The 23811-nt window shown below is 54.3% G+C and overlaps 1 protein-coding gene across 2 annotated transcripts in view; it reads left to right on the top strand.

Annotated features, from left to right (window-relative positions):
• Positions 1 to 6784: 6784 nt before the first annotated feature.
• Plekhg5 (pleckstrin homology and RhoGEF domain containing G5) overlaps positions 6785 to 23811 on the top strand; it is a 28966-nt gene continuing 11939 nt past the window's right edge. The window contains exons 1-5 of one of the 2 annotated variants that reach the window (XM_032893990.1): positions 6785 to 6866; positions 7569 to 7645; positions 22372 to 22501; positions 23318 to 23420; positions 23749 to 23809. In XM_032893990.1, the coding sequence (XP_032749881.1) occupies positions 6863 to 6866; positions 7569 to 7645; positions 22372 to 22501; positions 23318 to 23420; positions 23749 to 23809 (375 nt within the window). In that variant the 5' untranslated portion in view covers positions 6785 to 6862. Of the gene's footprint in view, positions 6867 to 7568; positions 7646 to 17061; positions 17182 to 22371; positions 22502 to 23317; positions 23421 to 23748; positions 23810 to 23811 lie in introns of those variants that run through there. The other variant, XM_032893984.1, reaches the window with a different exon arrangement.

The following is a 23811-nucleotide window of genomic DNA, read 5'->3' as shown; positions in this document are numbered from 1 at the left end:
GGAATTTGAACTCAGGTCCTCTGGAAGAGCAGCTAGTGCTCTTAACCACTGAGCCATCTCTCCAGCCGTCAGTTAAATACCCTAGGACCAACCACTGTGGGCAGGGCCTTCTCACACCTACACACCTATTGTTTTTGTTTTTGTTTTTTTTTTTTAAGATCTCTCTCTATATATCTAATGTACATGAGTACTTTATCTGTATGTACACCTACACACCAGAAGAGGGCGCCAAGATCCCATTACAGATGGTTGTGAGCCACCATGTGGTTGCTGAGGCTTGAACTCAGGACCTCTGGAAGGACAGACAGCACTCTTAACCCCTGAGCCATCTCTCCAGCCCCACACCTATTGCTAATGAACAAACGAGCCGCCTCACAGACTTGTCTACAGACCAATCTGATGGAGGTGGGTCCTCAGTTGAGAGTCCCTCTTCTCAGCTACCTCTAAGATTGTGTCGTCAACAAAAACAGCCAGCAGAGCCCCAGACCCCATACGTAGCTGAGGATGCCTTTGTCTTCCCCCACCTTAGAGTTCCCAACAAGGACTGGCACAGTTGCTCAAGCATGGACAGGCTCCCGGGAGGGCAGGGCTAGCGTGGGAGGGGGCATTCAAGGCCACAGCTGTTTCCTGGGAGGGACAGGCTTTTGGTGGCCTGGCCTGGTGCCCGAGAGGTAGTGGGCAGAAGGCTCATCTGTGTACCAGCCCTCGACCGAGGGTTCTGCTGGAGAGTCTGAGAGGAGGCAACAGTCATACTTCTCTCAATAGATGCAACTGTCGTAGACCAGGCTGGCCTCGAAATGGCCTGCCTCTGTCTCCACAGGGCTAGCGGCACGCGTGTGCCGCCACCACCTGGCTTCCTTTTATCACCTTTATGTTTTGAATGCCCGCTACTGGTTGTTTTATTTTTTTCCTTTTTGCCTTAATTTCTTTTTTTTTTTAATTTATTTATTTCATGTATATGAGTACACTGTCGCTGTCTTCAGACACACCAGAAGAGAGCATTGGATCTCATAACAGATGGTTGTGAGCCACCATGTGGTTGCTGGGAATTGAACTCGGGACCTCTGGAAGAGCAGTCGGTGTTCTTAACCACTGAGCCACCTCTCCAGCCCTCGCCTTAATTTCTTAAGTTATCTTTTAATTCTTTTGTATTTGTATGTTTTGCCTCCGTGTATGTCTGTGTGCTACTTTTTTTTTTTGGTTCTTTTTTTTGGAGCTGGGGACTGAACCCAGGGCCTTGCGCTTCCTAGGTAAGCGCTCTACCACTGAGCTAAATCCCCAGCCCCTGTGTGCTACTTTTGAGCTTGATGCCTGCAGAAGTCAGAAGAGAGTGGATTGGATTAGAATTGGACTATAGAGACTATAGAGTCATTTGTTGCTCGGAATGAACCCAGGTCCCTGAATAGCAGCCAGTGCTCTTAACCACTGAGCCATCTCTCTCCTCCCCCCCCTCCCCCTCCCCCTCCCTCCCTCCCTCCCTCCCTCTCTCCCTTCTTAACTTCTTTTGTGTGTGGTATATGTACATGACTGTGCATGTATCTGCATGTGGATGTCAGAAGTTGATATACGATGTCTTATTATTAATGATTAACAAGTAGGATTTCTCTATTACATAGCCCTGACTTTCCTGGAACTCCCTATGTAGACCAGGCTGGCCTTAAGCTTCCAGAGTCCTCGTGCCTCTGTCTTCTGAGTGCTGGCATTAAAGGTCTTTGCCACCACACCTGGTCCATATTACTTTTTGGGACAGGGTCTCTCACTGAACTTGGAACTCGCTGGTTGTGCTAGACTGTCTGGCCAGCGAGCTACAAGGAGGGGTCCGGTGGCCTCCACCTCCCCAGTATAGGAGTTACAGATACAGGCTGGATTTTTATATAGATGCTGGGGATTCGAACTCAGGTCCTTATGCTTAAACCATCTCCCCAGGTCCTAACTCTTTTTTTTTTTTTTTTTTTTTTAAAGACACTGTTGGGATTGAGGATTTAGCTCAGTGGTAGAGGGCTTGCCTAGCAAGCACAAGGCCCTGGGTTCGGCCCCCAGCTCCGGAAAAAAAAAGAAAAGAAAAGAAAGACACTGTTGGAGCTGGAGAGATGACTCAGTGGTTCAGAACACTGACTCGGGGCTGGAGAGATGGCTCAGAGGTTAAGAGCACTGTCTGCTCTTCCAGAGGTTCTGAGTTCAGTTCCCAGCAACCACATGGTGGCTCACAACCATCTGTAATGGGATCTGATGCCCCTTTAGCCAGGCAGAGTGGAATTTCGGGATAGCTGGGGGGCTAGATAATTGAGAGACCCTGTATTAAAAAACAAACAAACCAAAAAAAAAAAAAAAAAAAAACAACCAAAGAAAACATCACGGAGATATCTTACCTTCCTCCCCACACTAGGTCCCCAAGATAGGGGTGGAGGGACTGGAGAGGTGTGTCAGTGCATTTGTGTTCAGCTCCCAGCACCAAGCTGGGAGGGTCACACCCTCTTCTGACCTTCATAGGTATCTACATATATGTGCATAAACATACACAAACATTTACATACATACATACATACATACATACATACATACATACGTACATACTGACCTGCCTCCCCTTGACGGTTCCTTCTCTGAAGGGGCTGGTGGCTTCCCATCAGGGACCAGCAGACACCACATAGGTTTTGACTAGTGAGAGGAAACCTTCAACAGCAGACAGAATCCCCTGCAGGTGCTCAGCTTGTGAGGGCTGTTCTGAAAGCCATCTGGAGAGGATGCGGAGAAAATAATAGGTTACTTCAAAGGCGCAGCCCAGGACAGGGAGAGTCAAGCAGGAAGACCCACCTGGAATCTAGATGGGTTGGAACAGGGCAGAGAGCAGCATCCCTGAGGCAAGAAGAGGAGGAAGACGTTGGTGGCCAGTGCTAGAACAGGCATAAAGGAAGGGAACCCTGGAAAGGGCTTGAATAGCCCAGGGAGGGGCTGGCGTGAGCCATAGGGTGTAGCACCAGTTTGAGCCGGTCTCAGATAGACACAACTTGAGAACTGGAACATTCTGGAACATGGGTCTAGAGCTGCCAGGCTCCTCTGGTTTGTCAAGAGGAGCCAACAATCTGGATTTTTATGTAAAATCTACTGACTTTTCAAAGTTGGCAACCAACTGAGATTCTTTTGAAACACTGTGCTCAGCCAAACAAAACACGTCTGCCGCCTGGCTTCTGCCTAGTTCTGGTAGAGATCGTGCCAAGGGGGAGAAGCCAAAGCTGGGTGTCCTGTGACTAACAGGGGGTGAGGTGCTGACCGGCAAGTGGGTTTTTTTCCCAGGTGAGGGAACCCGATTAGCCGGAGGCTGGCTAGCCAAGGGAGCAGGAGATCAGCTAGGCCATTTCAGACCTAGGGAGACAATCATGGCCCCCAACCAAGCCCACTCTTTCTGTCTGGGTTGCAAGGGCAACAGATTGCCTGGAAAAGAGGGTCATGCTTACCCTGGGGCAGGGTGGAGGAGATTGTCTGTCCCTTTGCTTGCTCCCTCAGTCCAGGGACTGCTCTGGGCCCGCAGACATGCCCAGATCCTTCTCCCACGGGGCTTCATGCTTTGAACATGAGCCCGGGGGGTCAAAGGCCAGAAGCCAGATCATTGCACTCAGAAGCATTGGAGGAAGCACTCCAGAGATGACACATCTAGATGTATATCCTCAGGCTGTGGCCACCTCAGGCCATCTGGGCTCACGGTGGCTGTGGCCTGGAACAGGTGTAATTGGTCTCCGGCGACAGAGAAATAACCTGGAGTCTGCCGAGTAAGGAGCCAGCGGGACAGGAGGTGGGGGCGCATACCTGTGATCTCAGCTCTTAGGATGTGGAGGCAGGACATCAGACGGCCAAGGTGGCCTTCAGCCATTCCCTGAGTTCAAGACTGGGCTATGGAAACACGAGAGAGAGAGAGAGAGAGAGAGAGAGAGAGAGAGAGAGAGAGAGAGAGAGAGAGAGAGAGAGAGAGACAGACAGACAGACAGACAGACACAGAGAGAGACAGAGACAAAGAGAGACAGTCAGAGAGACAGACAGGCAGACAGACAGACAGACACAGAGAGAGACAGAGACACAGAGACAGACAGAGACACAGAGACAGACAGACACAGAGAGAGACAGAGAGAGAGACAGAGAGAGAGACAGAGAGAGACGGGGGGCGGTATGTGTGAGAGAGAATAATAAGTACTCTAGCACCTAACTGGTATCTTGAGAACACCGAGGCCTGGAATCTTCTGGGAGCAAGAGCAAACTCCTTGGGTGGGGTCAATGGGAAAGTCCCCAGGGCTGCTTAGTTGTGAACCAAGAGTCCGGATACCCATTCACTCTTGAGTCACCGACCTCCTGGAAGGCAAGGCTGCTGGGGCCAGGAGGACTGGTGGCCCAGGTAGCCTGTCAAGGTCTTCTAAGGGTCGGCTCCCACTTTTGTGCCAGGACAGGCAGCTGGCCCATGGCACAAGGGAAGAGGCAGGGATTCTGAGAAGGTCACTGCTGTGGTGAGTGTGGTGAATGTGGCCGGACCACAGGAAGCCCCAAGCGCAGGAATGGTCTCAGTGTCTCCCCAGAGAACAGCCGCCCAACAGAGTAGGCTAGGGGGATGCCGCCACCATTTTCTTCTCCAGGAAGCCTCTGCACGCTGTCTGTGCTCTCGATTCAGATACGCTGTACCACAGCCCTTTTCCCTGGAGCCCTCTCCTTACTATACTGGCTGAGGTTTTGTTGCTCCCCAAAAGTACCCCCTGCAGATCTACTGTGAGCTCCCTAAGACTTATCAGGGTCATTTCTAGGTCTTTTACATCCAGCCCAGGGCTTGACTCATATCAGCTGAGCAGATCCAGGGTGAAACTCAAGACCCTTCCACTCATTTACAAACACTGGGGTCTCCTAGACAGTGTCCATGTCAAACATCCTACTTCAGATGAGAGGCCTCCAGAGAAGGGGTCGGAGAACCTACTCTCTGACTTTGAAGGATTCTCCCCTGACCAAGCTGGTTCATCCCTACCTAGGTCTTGGCATCCCAGGGCCAGCAGGCACCAGTGGACAAACAGGGTCTGTAGGCTGACTCGGGAGCCTTAAGTTCCTTGGTGGAGTCTGGCTCACCTTGCCGAGAATTTTATTTTGTTTGTTTGGTTTGGTTCTTTTCTCTTTCAATTTTTATTTTGTGTGTGTTTGCCTGTATATTTGAACACCACATGTATGCCTGGCGCCCTAAGAGACCACCACGTCCCCTGGAACTGGAGTTATAGATGGTTGTGATCCACCATGTGGGTGCGAGGAACTGAACTAAGGTCCTAAGAATAGACAGTGTGTTTTACCATTGAACCATCTCTCCAGCCCCAATTATTAATTTTAGTGTGTGTGTGTGTGTGTGTGTGTGTGTGTGTGTGTGTAGCATGTACATGCAGATATGTCAAAACATGCATGTTAGAAGACAGGCTGGAGAGATGGCTCAGTGATTAAGAGCACTGACTGCTCTTCCAGAGAGAGGTTCTGGGTTCAAATCCCAGCAATCACATGGTGGCTCACAACCATCTGGAATGAGATTTGATGCCCTCTTCCGGAGTGTCTGAAGACAGCCACAGTGTACTTATATACAATAAATAAATCTTAAAAAAAAAAAAGAAGGGGGGTTGGGGATTTAGCTCAGTGGTAGGGCAGCCCTGGGTTCGGTACCCAGGTCCGAAAAAAAAGAAAAAAAGGAAAAAAAAAAAAAGGCAGACTTCCCCTTGCAGCTTGGGTTTGGGTTCAGCAAAAGCCCTTATCCTCAGCCATTTTTATGACCTCTTGCAAGAGGGTTGAAAACCGCTGTCCATGGGGGGTTGTGGGGGTTGCATGCCTTTAAATCGAAGCACTCTTAAGGTGGAGATGGGTGGATCTCTGTGAGTTCAAGGTTAGCCAGGGCTACACAGTGAGATCCTGACTCAAAAACAACAAAAAACGAATCAGCAATGATAAAATGTGCTCCCCTGGGGCTGGAAAGATGGTTCCGCGGCTAAGTGCACAGGCTGTTCTTCCAAAGGACCTGGGTTCAATTCCCAGTACCCGCGTGGCAGCTGTAACTGTAACTCCAGTTCTAAGGGATCTGACACCTACACACACAGAATACAAACAGGCAGAACACGGATATACTTTTTAAAAAGAAGAAAAAAAAAAAAGCTGTCTCTCTATTGATAATCCTATTTCAATAAACAATTAGGGGAAATTCCTCAAAGCCTTTTAGCCAGGACAGTGGTGCTCCTGAGGAAACTCAGTGGAACCTCGTGGGCTGGGCTAGAGGGTCTCTGGGTGCGGGGCTGGTAATTTTGCGAAAGTTAAGTTTGGTGCGTGCGCCGAGCTGGGAACACTAACAACCACAGCAGCAGCCGTTCAATGAGGCCTCCCGCCCCTGGCCCTCCCACCTCCGCCGCGTCCTCAACCCTGGATCCGCGGGTGGCAGCCATTCCGAACGAGTGGGGGCGCCGCACGGAGCGGAGGGGTGCGGGTGCCGCCGACCCGCGTGTCTGGGTGCGGGAGGCGCCTGCTCCTTGGAGGCACTTCCGGCCGGGGCGGCAGCCGCGGCGGCGTGGCCACCGTGCAGGAGACCGCCTGGAACCGGGGTGCACCGGCGCGCGTGGCCATCACCAGAGGGGCCTGGGGGGGCGGGGAGCGGGGAACCCGGCTGGGTGGGACCCACCTGGGACACGCCCCGTCTCTCGGGGAGGCGCCGTCGGGGGCCGCCTGCCCCCGCCCCCGCGGCCGCCCTGCGCTCCGCCCCCGCCCACCTGCCCCGCCCCGCCTCGCGCGCCAGGCGGCCCCGGCGCTCGGTTCCCCCGCTCCCGCGCTCGGTCCTCGGCTCCCGCGCTCGGTTCCCCCACGGCTCGGCGCCATGGGTGAGTGCGGTCCCGCGGACGGTCTGCTTCCCCCTCGCAGGCCGACTGGCAGTCCCGGTGGCTCGGAGGGCGTCGCGCGCGGTGGGGGCCGGGCCTGCCCCGGGGAGGGCCTTGCTGGAGCCGGGTGGACGCCGGCCTCTGCACCCGGGACTAGCTGCAGCTGCCGGGTCCTCGCCCCTGCCCCCTCGCTGCGGCGCTCAAGCCTCCTGAAAGAAAGGGCATCAGCTTGGAGGGGGCCAAACTTACGGTCAGAGATAGACAGAAGGGGACAGAGGTCGACCCAGGCCCGGGGAAGGGAATGTCTGACTTCAGAGGGTCTGAGTTGGAGAGAGAACAGGGTTAGAAAGGGCATCTTGGACCCTCGGAGTCCCCCTCCTCCTGGCCCGGATTGCTTAGAAAGTCTGGGGCCCCGGGAGGTTACCGAGCCCCCCTCCTGCTAGTAGGACGGAGGGAGTAGCCGATTTCCAAAGACTCCCCCCTGGAATCTGGACAATTTCCCTGGGGAACTGCACAGAAAAGGGCTCTGCAAACAGATCCCCCTGCAGATAAGTTGGCGTTTAAAAGAGAAAAGGACACTGACTTCCTTTGAAGGCAGAAGTGAGGAGTCTGCCCCACGGGTCCCCTGACCTGGAGGACACAAGGGCCCAGGGGAGTGTGGGTGCTACCCCCATCCCCAAACTGATGCCCTCTGCTTCTCCACAGAAGACCAGAGCCCTGCAGAGGAGAAGGGACTGCGCTGCCAGAACCCAGCCTGCATGGACAAAGGCCGGGCTGCCAAGGTAGGGGGGCTGGATAGCTTGGGGCATGGGGGCATGGGTAAGTTCTCATTACCCAGGATGCTGTGGAGCCCTTACCTGGACGAAGTAATGTCCTCTGGATTCAGGAGGACTGGTTTAAGAGGAGAGGGTGTTCATGGGTCAGGAGTAGTGGAGCGGGGAGACATTTCAAAACAAGGAACAGCCCCACGGGGGTCCTTGCCACCGCCTGAGGATGTGGGTGGGAGCCACAGCCCAGCCTCACAGGTGAGGAAGCAGAGGGTTAGGGAGGGAAGGGTCCCACGGTTTGGTTTGGTACCTGGCCACTAGTCCTGGGCATAGTTCTGGGATACTGTGGGGCTTGAGTGAAGCTGTGTCTATGGAGTTGACGAAGGGGAAGAGGGAAGGGGCAGTTGGTCTTAGAGTCTGAGGAGTTGGGATAAATCAAAGAGAATGGAGTCAGGGGAAGCTGTACCAGCAAAAAATATCACTTGGGCACCTCTGCCTGTGACGGGCTGGGCTCTGTGCCACACGCTTTCTGTGCCTTACCCACGGCTGTGGCAGCGGGGGAGGTGTTGTCACCCTGCCTTGCAGAGGAAGATACCGAAGTTCAGAGAGGTCCTGTGACTTGGACAAGGCCCCACGGTTCCTAAGAACCTCCCAGCTCACATTTGTGTGACAATGGTCATCTCCAAGGAGGTATCAGCTTGCTCCTCCCTTCTGGGAGGGGTCCCAGGCTCCTTGCCACTCACAGGTGAGGCTCTGGAGAGATGGTTTGACCTAGTGGCTTGTGGCTGGCAAGTGGTGGACCGGGGATCCGAACCTAGGATTCAGATCTGTAAAGCCAGGATCCCATGTTCCTAACTTCCACGCACCTTGGCCCTGCCAGCTGTGGGAGATTTAAAATGCCGCCTCCCCACCATTCATCCGGCACAGGAGGCCCATGGTCAGAAGGAACATGAGGACTGTTCTGGGGGTGGGAAGAGGAGGGGGCGGCCTCCAGTTGCCGTGGTCACCAGGCAAGGGGGCGGCTGTGATGTCAGATACAATCTGCTGGCTCCGGTGGTGCCTGGCGTTGGGCTCTGGTGTTGGCTGGCTGCCTCTCCCCCAGATTGGCAAGCGGGCTGGCCCCAGCTCCTCAACACATTTGCTGGGAACTGAAGCATCTGTCTGACCTAAAGGGGTGACAGAGGAATGAGACATTGTCCCATCCCTCCCAGGGCCTCCCCGGGGGCTGGGACAGGGCCCCAAGCTGCTGTGGACAGGTCTTGTGGCATGAGGAGAGGGCTGGTCCCTGATGAGCTGCTGGCCCTCTGGTCTGCATGGGACTCAGCTCAGCTCCACTGTAGTCATGGGAGAAGAGGAACAAGTAACAGTTTGGTGAGAAGGAGTGACAGAGGTCCGTCCTGATGCTTTCGCTTCTCACTGTGGTGATAGGTGAGGTGCCCTGGACAAAGAAACCCCCACAGGGCGAGACTGTCTGAGTAGAAGGCATGTCCTTAGTCTGGAACTGTTAGCAAGCCAAGGCCATCTGCCCACAGGGCTGCACCTGATTCTGTGAGGGCTCCCCGGGGGGCTAGGACTTGTGAGATCTGCCTCACCCCGTGGTGTTCTGTCTCTGGACTCCACGAGTGTCGGGGTTGTCCTGATGGACTTTCTGAAGGCCGGAGAGCAGAGTGAGCAGGGAAGGGGTGTGGGCTGTGAGATGGGAGGAGTCAGCCGGGGAAGGTTGAACCGGAAGGATGAGCTTCATCAGGAGCACTCTACCTAATTCTCTGTCAGGACCAGACGCCCTGGAGACCCATGGCTCAAACTGTTGAGTTCCAGGGTCGTGCCCACTTCTTTGCAGTTGTGTGGCCCTGAGCAGCCACTGCACCTCTCTCAGTTGCCCTGAGGGTTTATTTATATTCGTACACTGTCGCTGTCTTCAGTCACACCAGAAGAGGGCATTGGATCCCATTACAGATGGTCGTGAGCCACCATGTGGTTGCTGGGAATTGAACTCAGGACTGCTGGAGGAGCAGCCAGCGCTCTTAACCGCTGAGGCATCTCTCCAGCCCTCCCCTGAGGTTTTTAAAGAAGCCCTCCATGTAGAATGCTCAGCACTGTCCCCTGTGCTACCATGTTCAGAAGCACTAGCGGTGACCCTGGAGTTCGTTTGTAGAGCGTGTGTGTAATCAAGCCTGTCTCCTGGGCTTTGGATGGACTCCGTGTGGCTCCTCCCTGAGAGATTTCACAGGGCTCCACCGCAGTCTGCCCAATGAATGCAATGGGTATAGCTCACTGGGAGGGAAGGGAGGGGAGTGTCCCAGCCCTCTTACAAAATAGCCCTAGGGCAGTGGCTGACTACAGCCCTTTGCTGGGTATCCTTACGTCAGCATTCTGGTCAAGGTCTGCTGAGTTCCTTGGGTCATGAGGGGACATGGTGTTGGGCTGATACTGGACCACAGGCCTCCATACAGAAGGATTTGGAAATCCTCAAACCAAGGAACCAATCCTAGCAGTTTGCCGAGAATACCGTGCAGGCCCACTATGTGTCTGGTGCCGGCGGCCCAGCCTGGTTGGTTGAGTCCGTCCAGTGGAATGACTGACACCAAGCAGATGATCTGCCAAGGCGGGACTTCCTGATCTCATGCCTCCCCCCACCCCCATTCCCAAGCTGCCCCAAGGAAGACAGGGAGGCAATGCTCTTTCTCCCTTCGGCTCTCAAGGGCCTGGCTAGGAAGGCACGTTCTGATTCCATATTGAGAAGCTTTCGACACCAGCGCTATCCCTCCACCCTTCAGTCAGGAGCCCCTCATCCTTGGGAATCTTAATGGAGAAGGGGCTCTCAGGAGGGGTTGGGTGGGTGGGGATTAGATAGGGTAACCCCAGAGCTATGGAGGAAATACAGGAGGAGTCTGGCGTTTCAGGATGGAGGCCGGTAGACTCTGCAACCCGCACCCCTTCTTGTCCCTGAGCCAGGATGTGTAGGATGCCCTGAGCACAGTGACAGAACTGGCCTACCTCTGGGGCGATACTTTGGGACTAAGAGACAGGAAACCAGAGAACCCTTGGGAATGGCGGGGTTTTGGGGGTCTTTGGCAGTGCCTGGTCCTATTAGAGGCTAGTCAGCTATAAACAGGCAGGGCCCTGCTTACTGCGAAAGGAGGGAGGGACCAGAGGAACAGTGAGGGTGGATCACTGTGCTAAGTAATTTGGGGGAACAGTTGAAAACTTGGGGTACTTTACACCAAGATCAGAGGCGAGGAGCTACCTGGTAGGGCCCAGTTCCGCAGAGCCAATGCTGGGAGTTGGGACCCCAGCTGTACCATTCTGGGGTAAGGGAAGAAGGGTAGGATTGTTTGACCTGCTGTGGCCCTGCACCCCACAGTCCTGAGTGCAGTTGTGGGCTACAGGGAGAGGAGAGTTACAAGCTACCGAAAGTGGCAGGCATGGTAGTACATGCCTTTAATTGTAGTCCTCAAGAGGCTGAGGCAGGAGGATTACTGGGAGTTCGAGGTTGCCCTAGGATGGATACATAGCAAAACCAGGAGAGGCAGAGAGGAAAGGGCAGTTGGAGGGATGGCTTAGGGGTTTACAAGGCCAGCTGCTCTTGCACAGGATTGGCACTCAGTTTCATCACTTACAGGGAGCCTTAAAACCACCTGAAACTCCAGTTCCAGGGGTCTGACACCCCCACCTGACCTCTAGCACTGGGTATACACATGGTGCATAGATACGCATGCAGATAAAACATTCATACACATGGAGGAAGGGGGGGGGAGGAAAAGACTGGGCTTGGCGGCACATGCCTTTATTCCTAGCATTCAGGATAAAAGGGAGAACTCTTGAGTTCAAAGCCACCCTAGTCTACATAGAGAGTTCCAGGCCAGCCAGGGTTATGGAAGGAGACCCCCTTTAAAAAGCAGGGAAGGCGACTGGAGAGACGCCTCAGCGGTTAAGAGCACTTGGCTGCTCTTGCAGAAGACCTGGGTTCCCTTAGCCGTTCCCAGTGCCCACCTGGGCGCACACAACTGTCTGTAACTCCAGTTCTAAGGGAGCTGACGCCCTCTTCTGACCTTCCGGGATGCCTGTGGTGCCCATGCATACGTGCAGGTAGGATGCTCATAGACACCAAATAAAAACAAATATATCTTTCTTTTCTAAGAGACCCAGAGAAAGGCGGGTGGTTTGAGAAGAGCAGTCAGCCTGGTTTAGGGCTCAGTCTGCAGGCTTCCCTTAGCTTGTTTCCTGGCTGCTCCTCCAGCCAGGACAGTTTCCTGTCACCTCCTTTCCCGAGGACCTATCTTCCAGCCCAGGTGATTTCACCAGTGACTTTGAACAGTGCCAGCCCTTCATATATAGTGAAGCTTACTGTTCACTCCCTAAAGTCAAGATCCTAGCTCGTCAGTACCCCAAAGCCACCGCTTGGTCTCCTGCCACCATCCGGCTCACAGGCAGGACTTCCTGAGTGACCCATTTTGCTACAGCCCAATGGGTGGTGGCACCTGAGACTGTGCACCTCTGGGATCTGACGTGTTAGCTCAGTCTGGGCTGTATGGAGGAGACATGTGTCCTTAGGTGAGGCTCACTAGATGGACGACTGACTGGGTGGGGGGGTCCCTGAGTGAAAGAAAGGTCACTGAGTGAAAGAATTCTGAGTTAAGGAGCCTTACATCTAATAAGGCCTACAGTTCCTTACTGAGGGTCCTGATGATGCTACCTCCATTTATTTAGCAATGGCATGTGCTTAAACACTACTCGGTGGCCATTAGGCGTCTGTGGTTGTGGTGTTGGGGGCCGTTGACTGGTGAGGGTGTGGGCTCAGGGGAGGGGCCTAAGCCTGTGGGGTACTTGGGAGGATGCTGTTCCAACCCTGCCCTATCTGGAAATCCCGAAAAGTCCCTGGGGGCCAGCAGAGGGCACATGAAGCTGTGCCTCAGGCTGCCTGGGGAGAGAGGGCCTCGGGAGAAGCCCTGGCCAGTCTAGGTGGGAGACAGGGAGATGGGGGCCAAAGGGTTCCTAGGCCCTACAAATAAATGCCTTGGGGACCTTCCTTGGGTGACTTTACTCAGTGGCCTTGTTCTTGCTATGCCTGGGCCCCACATCAAGGTCCAGTGCCCACGAGGATACAGAAGCTGCCCTCAAATAACACGTTCTAGGAATGCCCAGTGGTTCCTTCACACAGGTGAGGAGATTGCTGTCTTTGGGAAAGAACAGAGGGAGGTGGGGCACAAGAGCTCCTCAGCTTCCTCCCCAGGAGCCTTCTCAGTGCCTCCAGGGAAACAGGTACTTCAGGAGCCGCCTTTTGCAGGGCAAGATTCACAGACTGCAGCCCTTTCCTCCTGCTTAGCTCTGCTTCCCGGCAGGGACCCTCAAGGGGAAGGGGCCTGTAGACAGGCTTCTGGTCCCATGCCGTCTGTCCTAGGTCAGGTCCAGAGACCCACAGGACAAAAGGGTGAGGCCCAGGCCAAGGGAAAGGAGGAGGCCCGTGAGCCGCCTGCAGCTCTGAGAGCCGCCTGGCAGAGCCACCCCACCCTGGCTGGCCTGCCCACGCATGCAGGCTCCACCCTTGGATATCTGAGGTGGCGGGTAGAGCCCTGGGCCATCTCTCAGGGGAGCCCAGCCCTGCTAGAGAAGCCTAGGGCGGGCAAGTGTGCCTTTCAGACAAGAAGCCCCGGCTGCTATCTCTCCGGGCTGCTATCTCGGGGCTGTCCGTCAGCCGTGGGCCGGGCACTGAGCTGGCTCTGGATCTTGCCCCAGATTTGTAGCTCCTGCTGGACCCAGAATTACTCTCAGGCCAGGTCGGCCCTGTGTGGACTGTGGACGTCCACACAACCCTCTAACCTTCTGGAGTTGGGAAAAAAGGGCTAGGACGGGAAGAGCTTGACTGGGGGTGCCTTGGGGGTGCCTTAGGGTTCCATTATCATCAGCTTCAGCATCTAGTTCCTGGGTATCAGTTTTCAACAAGGCAGTCCCGACTCGCCCTGGAGCTAGGCTAGGCCCCTTCCCCAGAAATGAGAGGCTAGGACCTCAGGGCTGCTTAGCTCCTCTGTGCAGTGGGAGGGCTTTCCCCTCCCTCTGTGGCAGGAGCTAGGGTTCCTCTCCTCACCTCCATTCTGCCACTTCCTTTACCCTACATCCTGGCCTGGGGCTGCAGGGCCTTGGTCCCCTGAGCAGCAGCCTCCACCCCTGTTAGAATTGCCAACCCCATTGCACGACCAGAGCCCAATCTCTCAGAAGTCCTTTTTAGGTGCATGTCCTGGCCCCAGTGATCTTTGCCTGCTGGGGCTTAGTTACCCCATCCCGGCAGGATTCTCTCCAAGCCGTCTTTGAACTCAGGACCCCGTCGTCCACCACTTAGCCTGCGCCAGTGTCCCAGCCCTATGCCATGCCTGAGCGATGGACGGGCAGAGGTTCCAGCCACAAGCGTGCATTCACCCACTGTGCACTGACGACCTTGGGGCAGCCTGCAGCCTCTTCAGGCCTTAGCTTCTTCCCGTTAGGTTGGGGGCAATCATTGTCTCCTCTCCTGCCTCTCTGATAAGAGTGGAATCTGTTGTTCAATTCCTGGGTCAGGACGTTGGGGAGACTCAGTGGAGAGCAGTGGCTGTCTTCCTAGTGTGGCACCCGGACAGAGGCAGAGGACCGCAGCAGGACCACATGCATCTGAGGGACACTCACCTGCCTGGTCAGGCACACCCAGGTTCCAGGAGGAGGGGGAGGCTGTGTTGGTGCTTGGCCGCTTGGCCACAGGCGAGATACCCTCCTGGAGAACTTCTCCGTCCCGAGTCTCCCATGGCTGAAACCCCTTCCCTTCCCTTCTTCTGTTCCTTCGTTGCTCCTGCGTGTGGCTGAGGGCCAGGACCATCCTGAAGGCTGAGGACACAGAGTGAACCAGACAGACACCAAGGCCACCGGCCTCTGGCAGGGAGGAATGACCAAGAGCAAGGAAGTCACATGATTAGAAACCTGGAGAAGGAATTAATTCAACACCAGGGACTCGGAGAACGAGGCTGAGGGGTTATTTCGAGAGTCTTTTGGGGAGGTAGGATTGGGGCCCGGAGCCAACCATTTGAAGGTTGAGCACATGCAGTTCTGGATAGAGCATGGGGGGTGAGGGGTCTGTGCTTCGGGAGCCATGGGGACACCAGTCAGAAGGCCAGAGGACAAACGGCCACATGAGACTGGCCAGGAGATGAAGACAGAACCTGGCTGTGGTGGATATTTTCTATTTATTTATTTATTTATTTATTTATTTATTTGGTGCTGGGGACTGAACCCAGGGCCTTGCGCTTGCTAGGCAAGCACTCTACCACTGAGCTAAATCCCCAACCCCATTTTCTTTTTAATAAGATAAAAATTTTTAGTTTTCAAGGGAGTTACTTATATTGTCAGTGGTGAGTGACCTAGCCTCTGGGGTGAAGGTAGCCCCTTGAAATCTAAGCTTAATTACTTCTCTAAGAGCCCTCTCAGAAGTCCCTGCTTCCTCCCTTTCCCCATGACGTCAGGTATAGGTGTCATCTCGGGGCTAGGTGTGCCAGTGACAGTATATATGCCCCTTACTTGGTCCTGCGGGATTTCCACGGAGGCCATTCCACAACTTGAGTCAGAAGGCGGTGTTTAGGCCAGGCGTGTTCACTCCTGTAATCCCAACACCTAGCAGGCTGAGGTAGGAGAATTGCCTAAAATTCAAGGCCAGCTTTGGCTATAGGAGTGGGTTCCTATCTCCAAAAACAAAGCAGGGCTTAGCTCTAGTTCCATTGGAAGAGGGCTTGTCCGGCACTCAGTCCCGAGAACCATGCAAAGCAATAGTGGTTTATTAGCTTTCTCTACAGCTGTACAGTTTCTACAGTGAATCCCTTTATATATGTGTGTGTGTGTGTGTGTGTGTGTGTATGTGTGTATATGTATATATGATATGTGTATATACGTATATGCATATGTGTGTATGTGTATATACATATACATGTGTGCATATATACATACAGGTGTATATACACATATATGTGTATATGCACATATACATATATACATATATGTGTATATATGCTCATATATATACATATGTGTATATGTGTATTATGCACTATATATATACACATACATACATACATACACACACACACACACAGGGGACTTATTGGAATGGTTTGCGGACTGTCGTCCCACTAATCCAACAGTGACTGCCTATGAGCAGAAAGTCCAAGCATCCAGAAATTGTTCAGTCCATAAGGCTGGTCTGAGATGGTCCTCAGTAACGCTGGAATCCCACAGAAGTAGGCTTCCATCACAGTGAAGGAATGGATGTGCTAGCAAGGTGAGGGCCAGCAGGCAAAGAGCAAAAGCTTCTTCCTTCCATGTCTTTATATAGGCTTCCAGCAGAAGGTGTGGCCTGGGTTAAAGGTGTGTCTTTCTCCCTAAAGATGCGAATTAAAGACCAGTGTCTTCCTACCTCAAAGGTCTGAACTAAAAGTGGACTCACCCACTTCAAACCAAGCCAAAAAAAAAACAAAAAAAAAAACAAAAACAAAAAAAACCAAAAAACCTCTCAGAGGTGTACAATTTCTGGATTGTAGCCTGCTCTGCATGGAGTCAAGTTGACCACCAAGAGTAGCCATCACCGTGGTAATCACAGCGCCGTGGAGATGCAGGCAGACCAGAAGTTTAAGGTCTCGAGACTGTCACATACCTGTCTGGGTTTTAACCACCATGACTGTGCACTTGCCTTTGTGTGTCGACATTAACTGTAGGAGATGGAAGGGGATAAAGTGGCTGCCTCACTTCCTGGGGGTGAGTGTAGAAGCCCTTTGATAACCACACTGGAGACAGCCCCACCCAATCCGGACAGGGCGGCTTGTCGGGTGGTGCTGCACGCCCTCTGGAGGCAGAGACCCAGCCTAGTAATACCTGGTGACCTGCAAAGGCCTGCCTTGGGGTTTCACTGGCCCAACTCCCAGGGGACAGCCCAGGTCCTCCACCTTTTCCCACTAACCCTCCCCCCACCTCCCGAGTCTCTCCCAGGTCATGTGTTCCATTGGAGTCCCTGCCTCTGCCACTGGAGCAGATCCCAAGGGGTATGAGGAAGGGGGTGTTTGTAGGGCTTTGCAGAGAGCCCGACATGGGCCTCAACCACAGGATGCTGGAGACCTAGCGAAGAGAGTTGTCCCTGGGTGCCTAGCAAGCAGCGTCCTAGGATCCCAAGGACGTTAGTCCGTAAACCAGCTGCACTCCTCTTGTGTGGCGTCTGGGGCCCCTGGGGTGGAGAAGCACGGGGTTGAGGCCCTAAAACCGGGCTTCCAGTCTGTACTCTGGCCTGAGTAGCCCAAGCTGGGAGTGGCTGGGGTTCCGCGGGGTGTCACCAGCCCAGCCCCCCAGGCGCGACTGCACAATGGCAGGAAGCGGGGCTCGGAGCTTTGTCCCTAGCGCGGCGCAGACCGTCGCTTCCTCCGGCCACCATGGGGACAGGACCGGGCGTCTCCGGGCGCCGAGCGGCAGCCAGGCCCAGCTCCGAGCTGCCTTCCCCAGATTCCCAGTCCCTCTGGGTCGGGGGTCATGACCGCAGCAGCGAGAGCCAGGTAGGGGGCCGTAGTTGGGGCCAAAGCCTAGCGGGTGGTGAGCATAACTTAACTTGATCCTCCCCACTCCCCTCTACAGGGCCGCGGGATGGCTGAACTCCTGCCTAGACTGCAGCACACAGCTGCTGGGAGTGGGGGTGAAGCTTGAGGGGGGGTCCCCACCTTCAGGCTAAGAGGCTGGGTGGCAGAGATGCCCCTCAACCCTTTTCCCTCTTGTGTCCCTTGACTCCGGACACACCTGTGGGGCCCAAACCACTCCTCCCCCTTTCCTTCCTCTGTCCACACCCGGCCCAACCACTCAGCCTCAGCTTCTCCTGCCTTTTTCTCTCAGCCCCGTGTGAGGGGAGGGCCTGTTTTCCAGTTCTCTGTTCCCTGGCCCGCGAGTGGGACGGAGGGAGATGGCTGCGCCCATGTGTCCTCTGTATTTGTGAGGGACGTCCCCTTTGCCGGGTTGGGCTTCTCCCACAGTAGGGTAGTGCAGTTGCCTACAGAGGTAGGTTTGGTGGGCAGTAAGTAAGGGAGTGGAGGGAGGGGCTCACAAGTCTAAGAAGAGAGGCCTGGACCGGAGTCTAGCTATGTGAATGAGCCTGCTTCAGTGCTGGGGAGACCCTGGTGGTTGTCTATAGGGATCTGAGGCAGGGGGAGACTTCCAAAAGGGCTTTCCCTGCCCAACCCCATCCTCAATTTTCAGCTTGCGAATTCTGGGGATTCCAAAACGTCCCCCTTACTTCATATGGGAACTCTGGTTCAGTTCCCAGGACTGACCCTTGTGGTCCCCTGAAGCCTAAAGGTCAGAGGCAGGATGGAGCCACAGCTGCTGTCAGGGTAGGAGGGCCGAGGACTGGGAAGGGAATCCCTTGAGCAGGCTAGTCCAGTATCGGCCAGAGGGAAATGACACCCTAACCCCCACTATGTAGCCCTGGTTGTCCTGGAACTCGCTGTGTAGACCAGGCTGCCTTTGAACCCACAGAGATCCCCCTGCCTCTGCCTCTGGAGTGCTGGGATTAAAGGCGCTCGAGGCGCTGTCTAAAGGTGTTGACTAAATTAAAAAGAAAATTGTGGCCCGCCCTTAATTAGGAGCCCTTCTCTGGAGCCTACAGTTTGGCTTGGTCTCTACTGTGTCATACTTAGAGCAGAACCTTGGCTTGGCTGGAATGCCGCCACACCTGGCATTGACAGCCTGAAGCTGTGTTAGTCAGCAGGGGGCTGAAGCTGGGAGCCCTGGCTGGGCGGGTGGACTAGGAAGTGCCTGGAAAAGCCATTGAAGGGGAGCCGGGGCTTCTCCCCAGATCCTGGTCAGAGGCCCCCCCAGAATGGGCAGAGGCGGGTCATTCTCTATATGCCCTGTACATAGGTACGTATTTTCCTGTCTTTATCAGCAGTAACTGGAAATATTTCCACGTCTTGACCACCCGCTGTCAGGAATCTGGGTCTTGACGTCCTCCACGGGACCCAGTTCCTGTCATCTCCCCAGGGGCAGGTTGGCCACCTGCTGACTGCTGTTGGTAAATCCAGAACCTTTTCTGTCACAAGAGCAATCAAACTAAGATTGGTTTCTTCCTGGAACCCACCCTCCCCCAAGGCTGACCGGGCCCGCATTCCTCCACGCACCTCTCCTTTGTCTGATACCTGGTAGCAGTGTGGACGTGAGTAGGTCGGGTCTGGCATCACATTACACAGGCTTCAGGCCCTGGCTGGGCGTGTAACCTTTGACAGTTTACTTTTCTGAGCTTCACACCCCTCTAATGGAAAGTGAGGATGAAGGGAGGTGACACGGAGATGACCTCAGTGTAGCCCCTGGCAGAGGAGGAGGAGGAGGACCACTCGGTGCCGATCGGGCTTTCTGCTGCCTCTTCCTCCCTGCCTGCCCGCCCCCTCCTCAGTCACTGTCTAAACCATCTTCCTCTTGTCTGTCTTCTTGTTCATCTCTTTTCACGCTCTCTCAAGCCACTCTCTCTCTCCTTGCCTAGTTAATAAAACATACGAACACTGAGCTGGCAATATGGCTCAGTGGGTAAAGGTGCACGCCACGGATGCTGGCCGCCTGGATTTGTCCAGGCCCATTCCAAGGCTTTGAATGAAGTTGATTAAAAGGTTAGGCCTGGGCTGGAGAGATGGCTCAGTGGTTAAGAGCACTAACTGCTCTTCTAGAGGTCCTGAGTTCAATTCCCAGCAACCACACGGTGGCTCACAACTGTCTGTAATGAGGTCCGATTCCCTCTTCTGGTGTGTCTGAGGACATCGACGGTGTGCTCATATAATTAGATCTTTCAAAACAGAAAGAAGTATTAGTCCAGCATGGAATGTTCAGCAAAGGGAGCAGATTGAAAGGCTGGAGACCAGTTGGAGGCTCTGAGTGGGTATAGCACAAGTCCTCTTAGAACAGGCTTCCCTCTGACCGCTCACAGAGCTGACCAGAGGAGCTGGGGAGACCAGTTAGCAGGCTACCGATGTCATCTGTCTGAGGAACCATCGGGACAGCAGCCACTGCTGAAGCTGCAGGTCCTGACTCAGCCATACACACACACACACACACACACGCACGCACACACACACTCGGAGGCAGGGCAATCCTGTGTGTGAAAGAAAACAAAAAGGAGATGAAGCAGGGAGTTTAATGTCATCCTCACTTACATAGTGAGTTGGAGGCCAGCTTGGCCTACACAAGTCCATCTTAAAACTCCCTTTCCTGCCCTCCCCCCAAAAAGAAAAAGGGAACCCATACACCCACTCCTAGTCGTGGCCGGAATGATTGGTTGATTCGGGCACAAGCCATCATTGTGTGTGGAAGCCCTTGAGGTGGCTGGACAAGATGACAAATCAGGGCTTAGCGGCTGAATCTTCTTAACTGCTGGGAGGGGCTGGAGGGCTGATAGCTCACCGGGGTGGGGAGCATTTACTGCTCTCTGGTCTCCAGCCCCCACCTTGGATGGCTTGAAACCGCCAACCCGAAGCTGGCCTCTGTGCAGACAGACAGACACACACACGCACACGCGCGCACACACACACACACTGGGGAGCTGGTGTAACAGGTAAACGTGCTTACGGAAACAAGCTGATGACCTGTTCCTGAAACTCACAGTAGAAAGTGATACTTTATTCCTAGAGGTGGTTCTCTGTTACACACACACACACACACACACACACACACACACACACACACACACACACACACAGTTAAAAAAAAAAAGCTAGACCGGAGAGATGGCTCGGTGGTTAAAAGCACTCACTAGCTATTCTTGTAGAGGACCCAGGTTCAGTTCCCAGCACCCACGTGGTGGTGCACCGGCTTCTATAACTCCAGTCCCTGGGTCTCCAAGGATGTCCTCTGGCCTCCCCAGGATGTACGCTCACATGATATGCATAAATGCAGGCAGATGGGCATACATAAAATAAACTTCTAAAATCTTGCGGGGGAGGGTGTTTCAAAACAGGGCTCCTCTGTGTAGCCCTGGCTGTCATGGAACACTCTCTGTAGCTGGCCTCAAACTCAGAGGTCCCCGTGCCGGTGAAGTGCTAGGATCAATAGTGTGGGCCACCGCTGCCCAGCAAACTTTATAAATCTAAAACAAACAAACAAAAAACCTGGGCAGTGGTGGAGGAATCCCAGCACCCGTGGGTGGGGTGGGTGGAGGAGGCAGGTAGGTCTTGAGTTCAAGGCCAGCCTGGTTTACGGAGCCAGAGGGAGTTCTAGGAGGTACAGGCCTGTAATGCTAGCTACTCTAGGGCTAGAGATCAGAGAATCACAAGCTTGAGGCAAATTAAGGAGGTGAGGAGGAGGGAGGGATTGGTGGCTGCCTGCCTGCCTGCCTGCTGAGCTCTGGTTGACTCAGGCCGCGTGGGATTTCTACGCCAGAGCAGACCTGAGGAAAAAGCCTGAGAGGAGGCAGATGTGGTGTGGCTTAGTCTCCGAATCCGGAAGGTTGAAGTATGTCAGCATGCTATTCTTACAACTCTGAAGGCCTGAAGTATTTAAAGATGAAAACCGGGGGAAGCCAGGCACCGGTGGCTCACGCCTGTGATACCAGCAATAGGGAGGCTGAGGCAGGAGGATTGCTCTGAGTTTGAGGCCTGCCTGAACTATAGAGTGAGATCCTGTCTGGTACCGCCACTCCAAAAAGGGGAATCTGTAACCCCAGCCTGACAGAAGGCTGGGCCAGGGAGTGTGGAGAATTGCCTGGAAGCCGTGTGGAGGCTGTGCTTTTCCCCGGGAGGGGAAGAGGGGAACAGAAGCCAAGGGCTGAGGGAACCCAGGACGCTGTTAGAAGGTGGAGAGGTTGCCTCCTGCTCACGGAGGGAAACTTGACCCTGCAGGAAATGGGAGAGTCGGGGTGAGAGGGTGTGGGCAGATCTGGGAGGAAGAGCCGGCTGCAGATTGGAGCAGGGCCAATCACGGGAAGCCCCAGCTGCCCTGGGTGTGTGGTGGACGGGAGGTGGAGGTGGGAGACTGTGAGCTTCTTGCTGGCTTCTGGAATTATTATTATTATTTTTTTAAATGGAAAAAGCAGGAAGTGAAGTAGAACTGCACTGGGGCCAGGCCATTGTGCGGTAAGCCCTTGGCAGTTGGATGCTAAGAAGCTGACAGCCCTCCAGGAGGCAGGAAGAACAGATACATATAGATAAATATGGTAAATTCAAGCACAAGTTGCCAGGCAGGGGTGTTTTGTGTGTGTGTGTGTGTGTGTGTGTGTGTGTGCATCTCTGCGTGCACACGCATGTGTGCACACGCCTGCGCATGTGTGTCAGTGAACAACCTGCTTTAGACTCTTCCGTAGCTCTGTGCTGGGCCTAGCAATCCAGGTAGAGTCTACTTGAAGCCTCGGATAGACCTTAGACCTGAGAGCAGAGGGCCCAGGCAACCAGGCTAGAATGCTTATCAGGGTGTTCCGATGTCAACTGAAGAACAAAACCAAGGCCCTTTTGGGGAGCTCTTTCTGCCAGAAAACCCCTGGTAGCCCTGGTCCACTGCTGATTGTCTGGTCTCAGGGGCAGGGTTTGTTTTCCTCTGTATTCCTTGGAAGCAAGTAGTGGACACTCGGGAAGGTTGTTCGAATGAATTGGCTAAGGGAAGCAGAGGGAACGTGGTGGGAGAAGATGGTGGATGTCCAGAGTAGTAGCCTGAGGGTTATGTCCGTCCGTCCGTCTGTCTGGAGCCCATCCTGACCCCACGTCTCCACCCTTCACCCACAGGTATGCCATCATGCCGACTGCCAGCAGCTGCACCACCGGGGGCCTCTGAACCTGTGTGAGACCTGTGACAGCAAGTTCCACAACACCACGCATTATGACGGGCATGTCCGATTTGACCTGCCCCCGCAAGGCAAGTCTGAGACCCAGCCCCGCCCTGGAACTCTCCCAGAACCCTGGGTCTGGGCGGTAGCAGTGTTTGGGTGGTGGTTGGAACCTCGGTGGGGTCGCGTGAACAGCAGGAGAATGAAATACAAAGCTTTAGGTCCATCTCCTCCCCTCCCACAGCTGTCCCTGCGCCCTTGGCCAGGGTCAGCCCAGAACCCCCTTTCTTCCCCAAGTCTGTGTATCCTTGGGGCCACCAGGAACTTCTTTGGGCAAACTCCACTGGCCTAGGAGAACAGACGTGATAGCCACCATGTTTGGAGGGTACGTGGAGGAGGGATTCAGAATCCCCTCCTGTTGAATAGAAGCTATCTCTAACTCTGACAAGATACCCAGACCAACTGTCACGGATCCCAGCTGGTGAGAGAGACAAAGGGACTCTCCACTCCCCCAGGATTCCTGAGACTTTAGGTGTGGTCCAGGCAGAGGGGGAGGGGAGGTCTTAAAGGAAGAGCTGTGACTTGGTCCGTGTCTGGGACAGCCTGTGAGGCTTGGCCTTGTTACCCTCGTGCTATAAAAAGGTAGCATGTCACTGAGGTGACAGGTGGGTTTGTATTTGGGGTGGGGCATCACCTGTGTATGCTCACAGAGCCTATGGTCCTTTTGGGTGTGTGTGGAGGGGTATAGATAATAATGTTTGATACAGAACTGTAGGGCTTGAACCACGGGGGACAGAGGAGCTAGGGAGACCAAGGCGCTGTGCCTCTGTAGGAGGCCATATTTAAGGGCTACGGATGGACCATACAGGGAGCAGGGATATAACTCCGGCTCCCTTTCTCCAAAGGTTCCGTCCTGGCCCGGAATGTTTCCACACGGTCCTGCCCTCCACGAACCAGCCCTGCTGGGGACCTGGAGGAAGAAGACGAAGGTTATACCAATGGAAAAGGGTAGGTGTGGTCCATGGGCAGAGCCATCATCCTAGAAGTAAGATACATCTGGGACGTGTATGTCAGGGTCCTCCTCCAGAGGACCCTCCCCACCCCTGAAACTGCCCCAGATTAGGCCAACAAGCCCAACTGGCTTGAACTAGTTAACCATTGTGTGTGACTCCGGTCTTGGCCACCAGGGGGCGGACAGTCCCACATAGGCAGCAAGCAGGGTAGAAATGCATCCAACTGCTTCCAGTTGATGAGGGGTGGGGAGCCTAGCGAGACTCCCACTTACGTCCCACGCTGGTGAGGACCCACCAGCACCTCAGTGTCTGCTTCCCTACAGGGACCGGAAGAGCGCCGGCCTAAAGATCTCTAAGAAGAAAGCAAGGAGGAGGCACACGGATGT

The sequence above is a fragment of the Rattus rattus genome, chromosome 1 (genome assembly GCF_011064425.1).
Source record: "Rattus rattus isolate New Zealand chromosome 1, Rrattus_CSIRO_v1, whole genome shotgun sequence".
NCBI classification, from domain to species: Eukaryota; Metazoa; Chordata; class Mammalia; order Rodentia; family Muridae; genus Rattus; species Rattus rattus.
The sequence above is the reverse complement of the archived record's forward strand: the minus strand, read 5'-3'. Positions and strand labels throughout refer to the sequence as shown.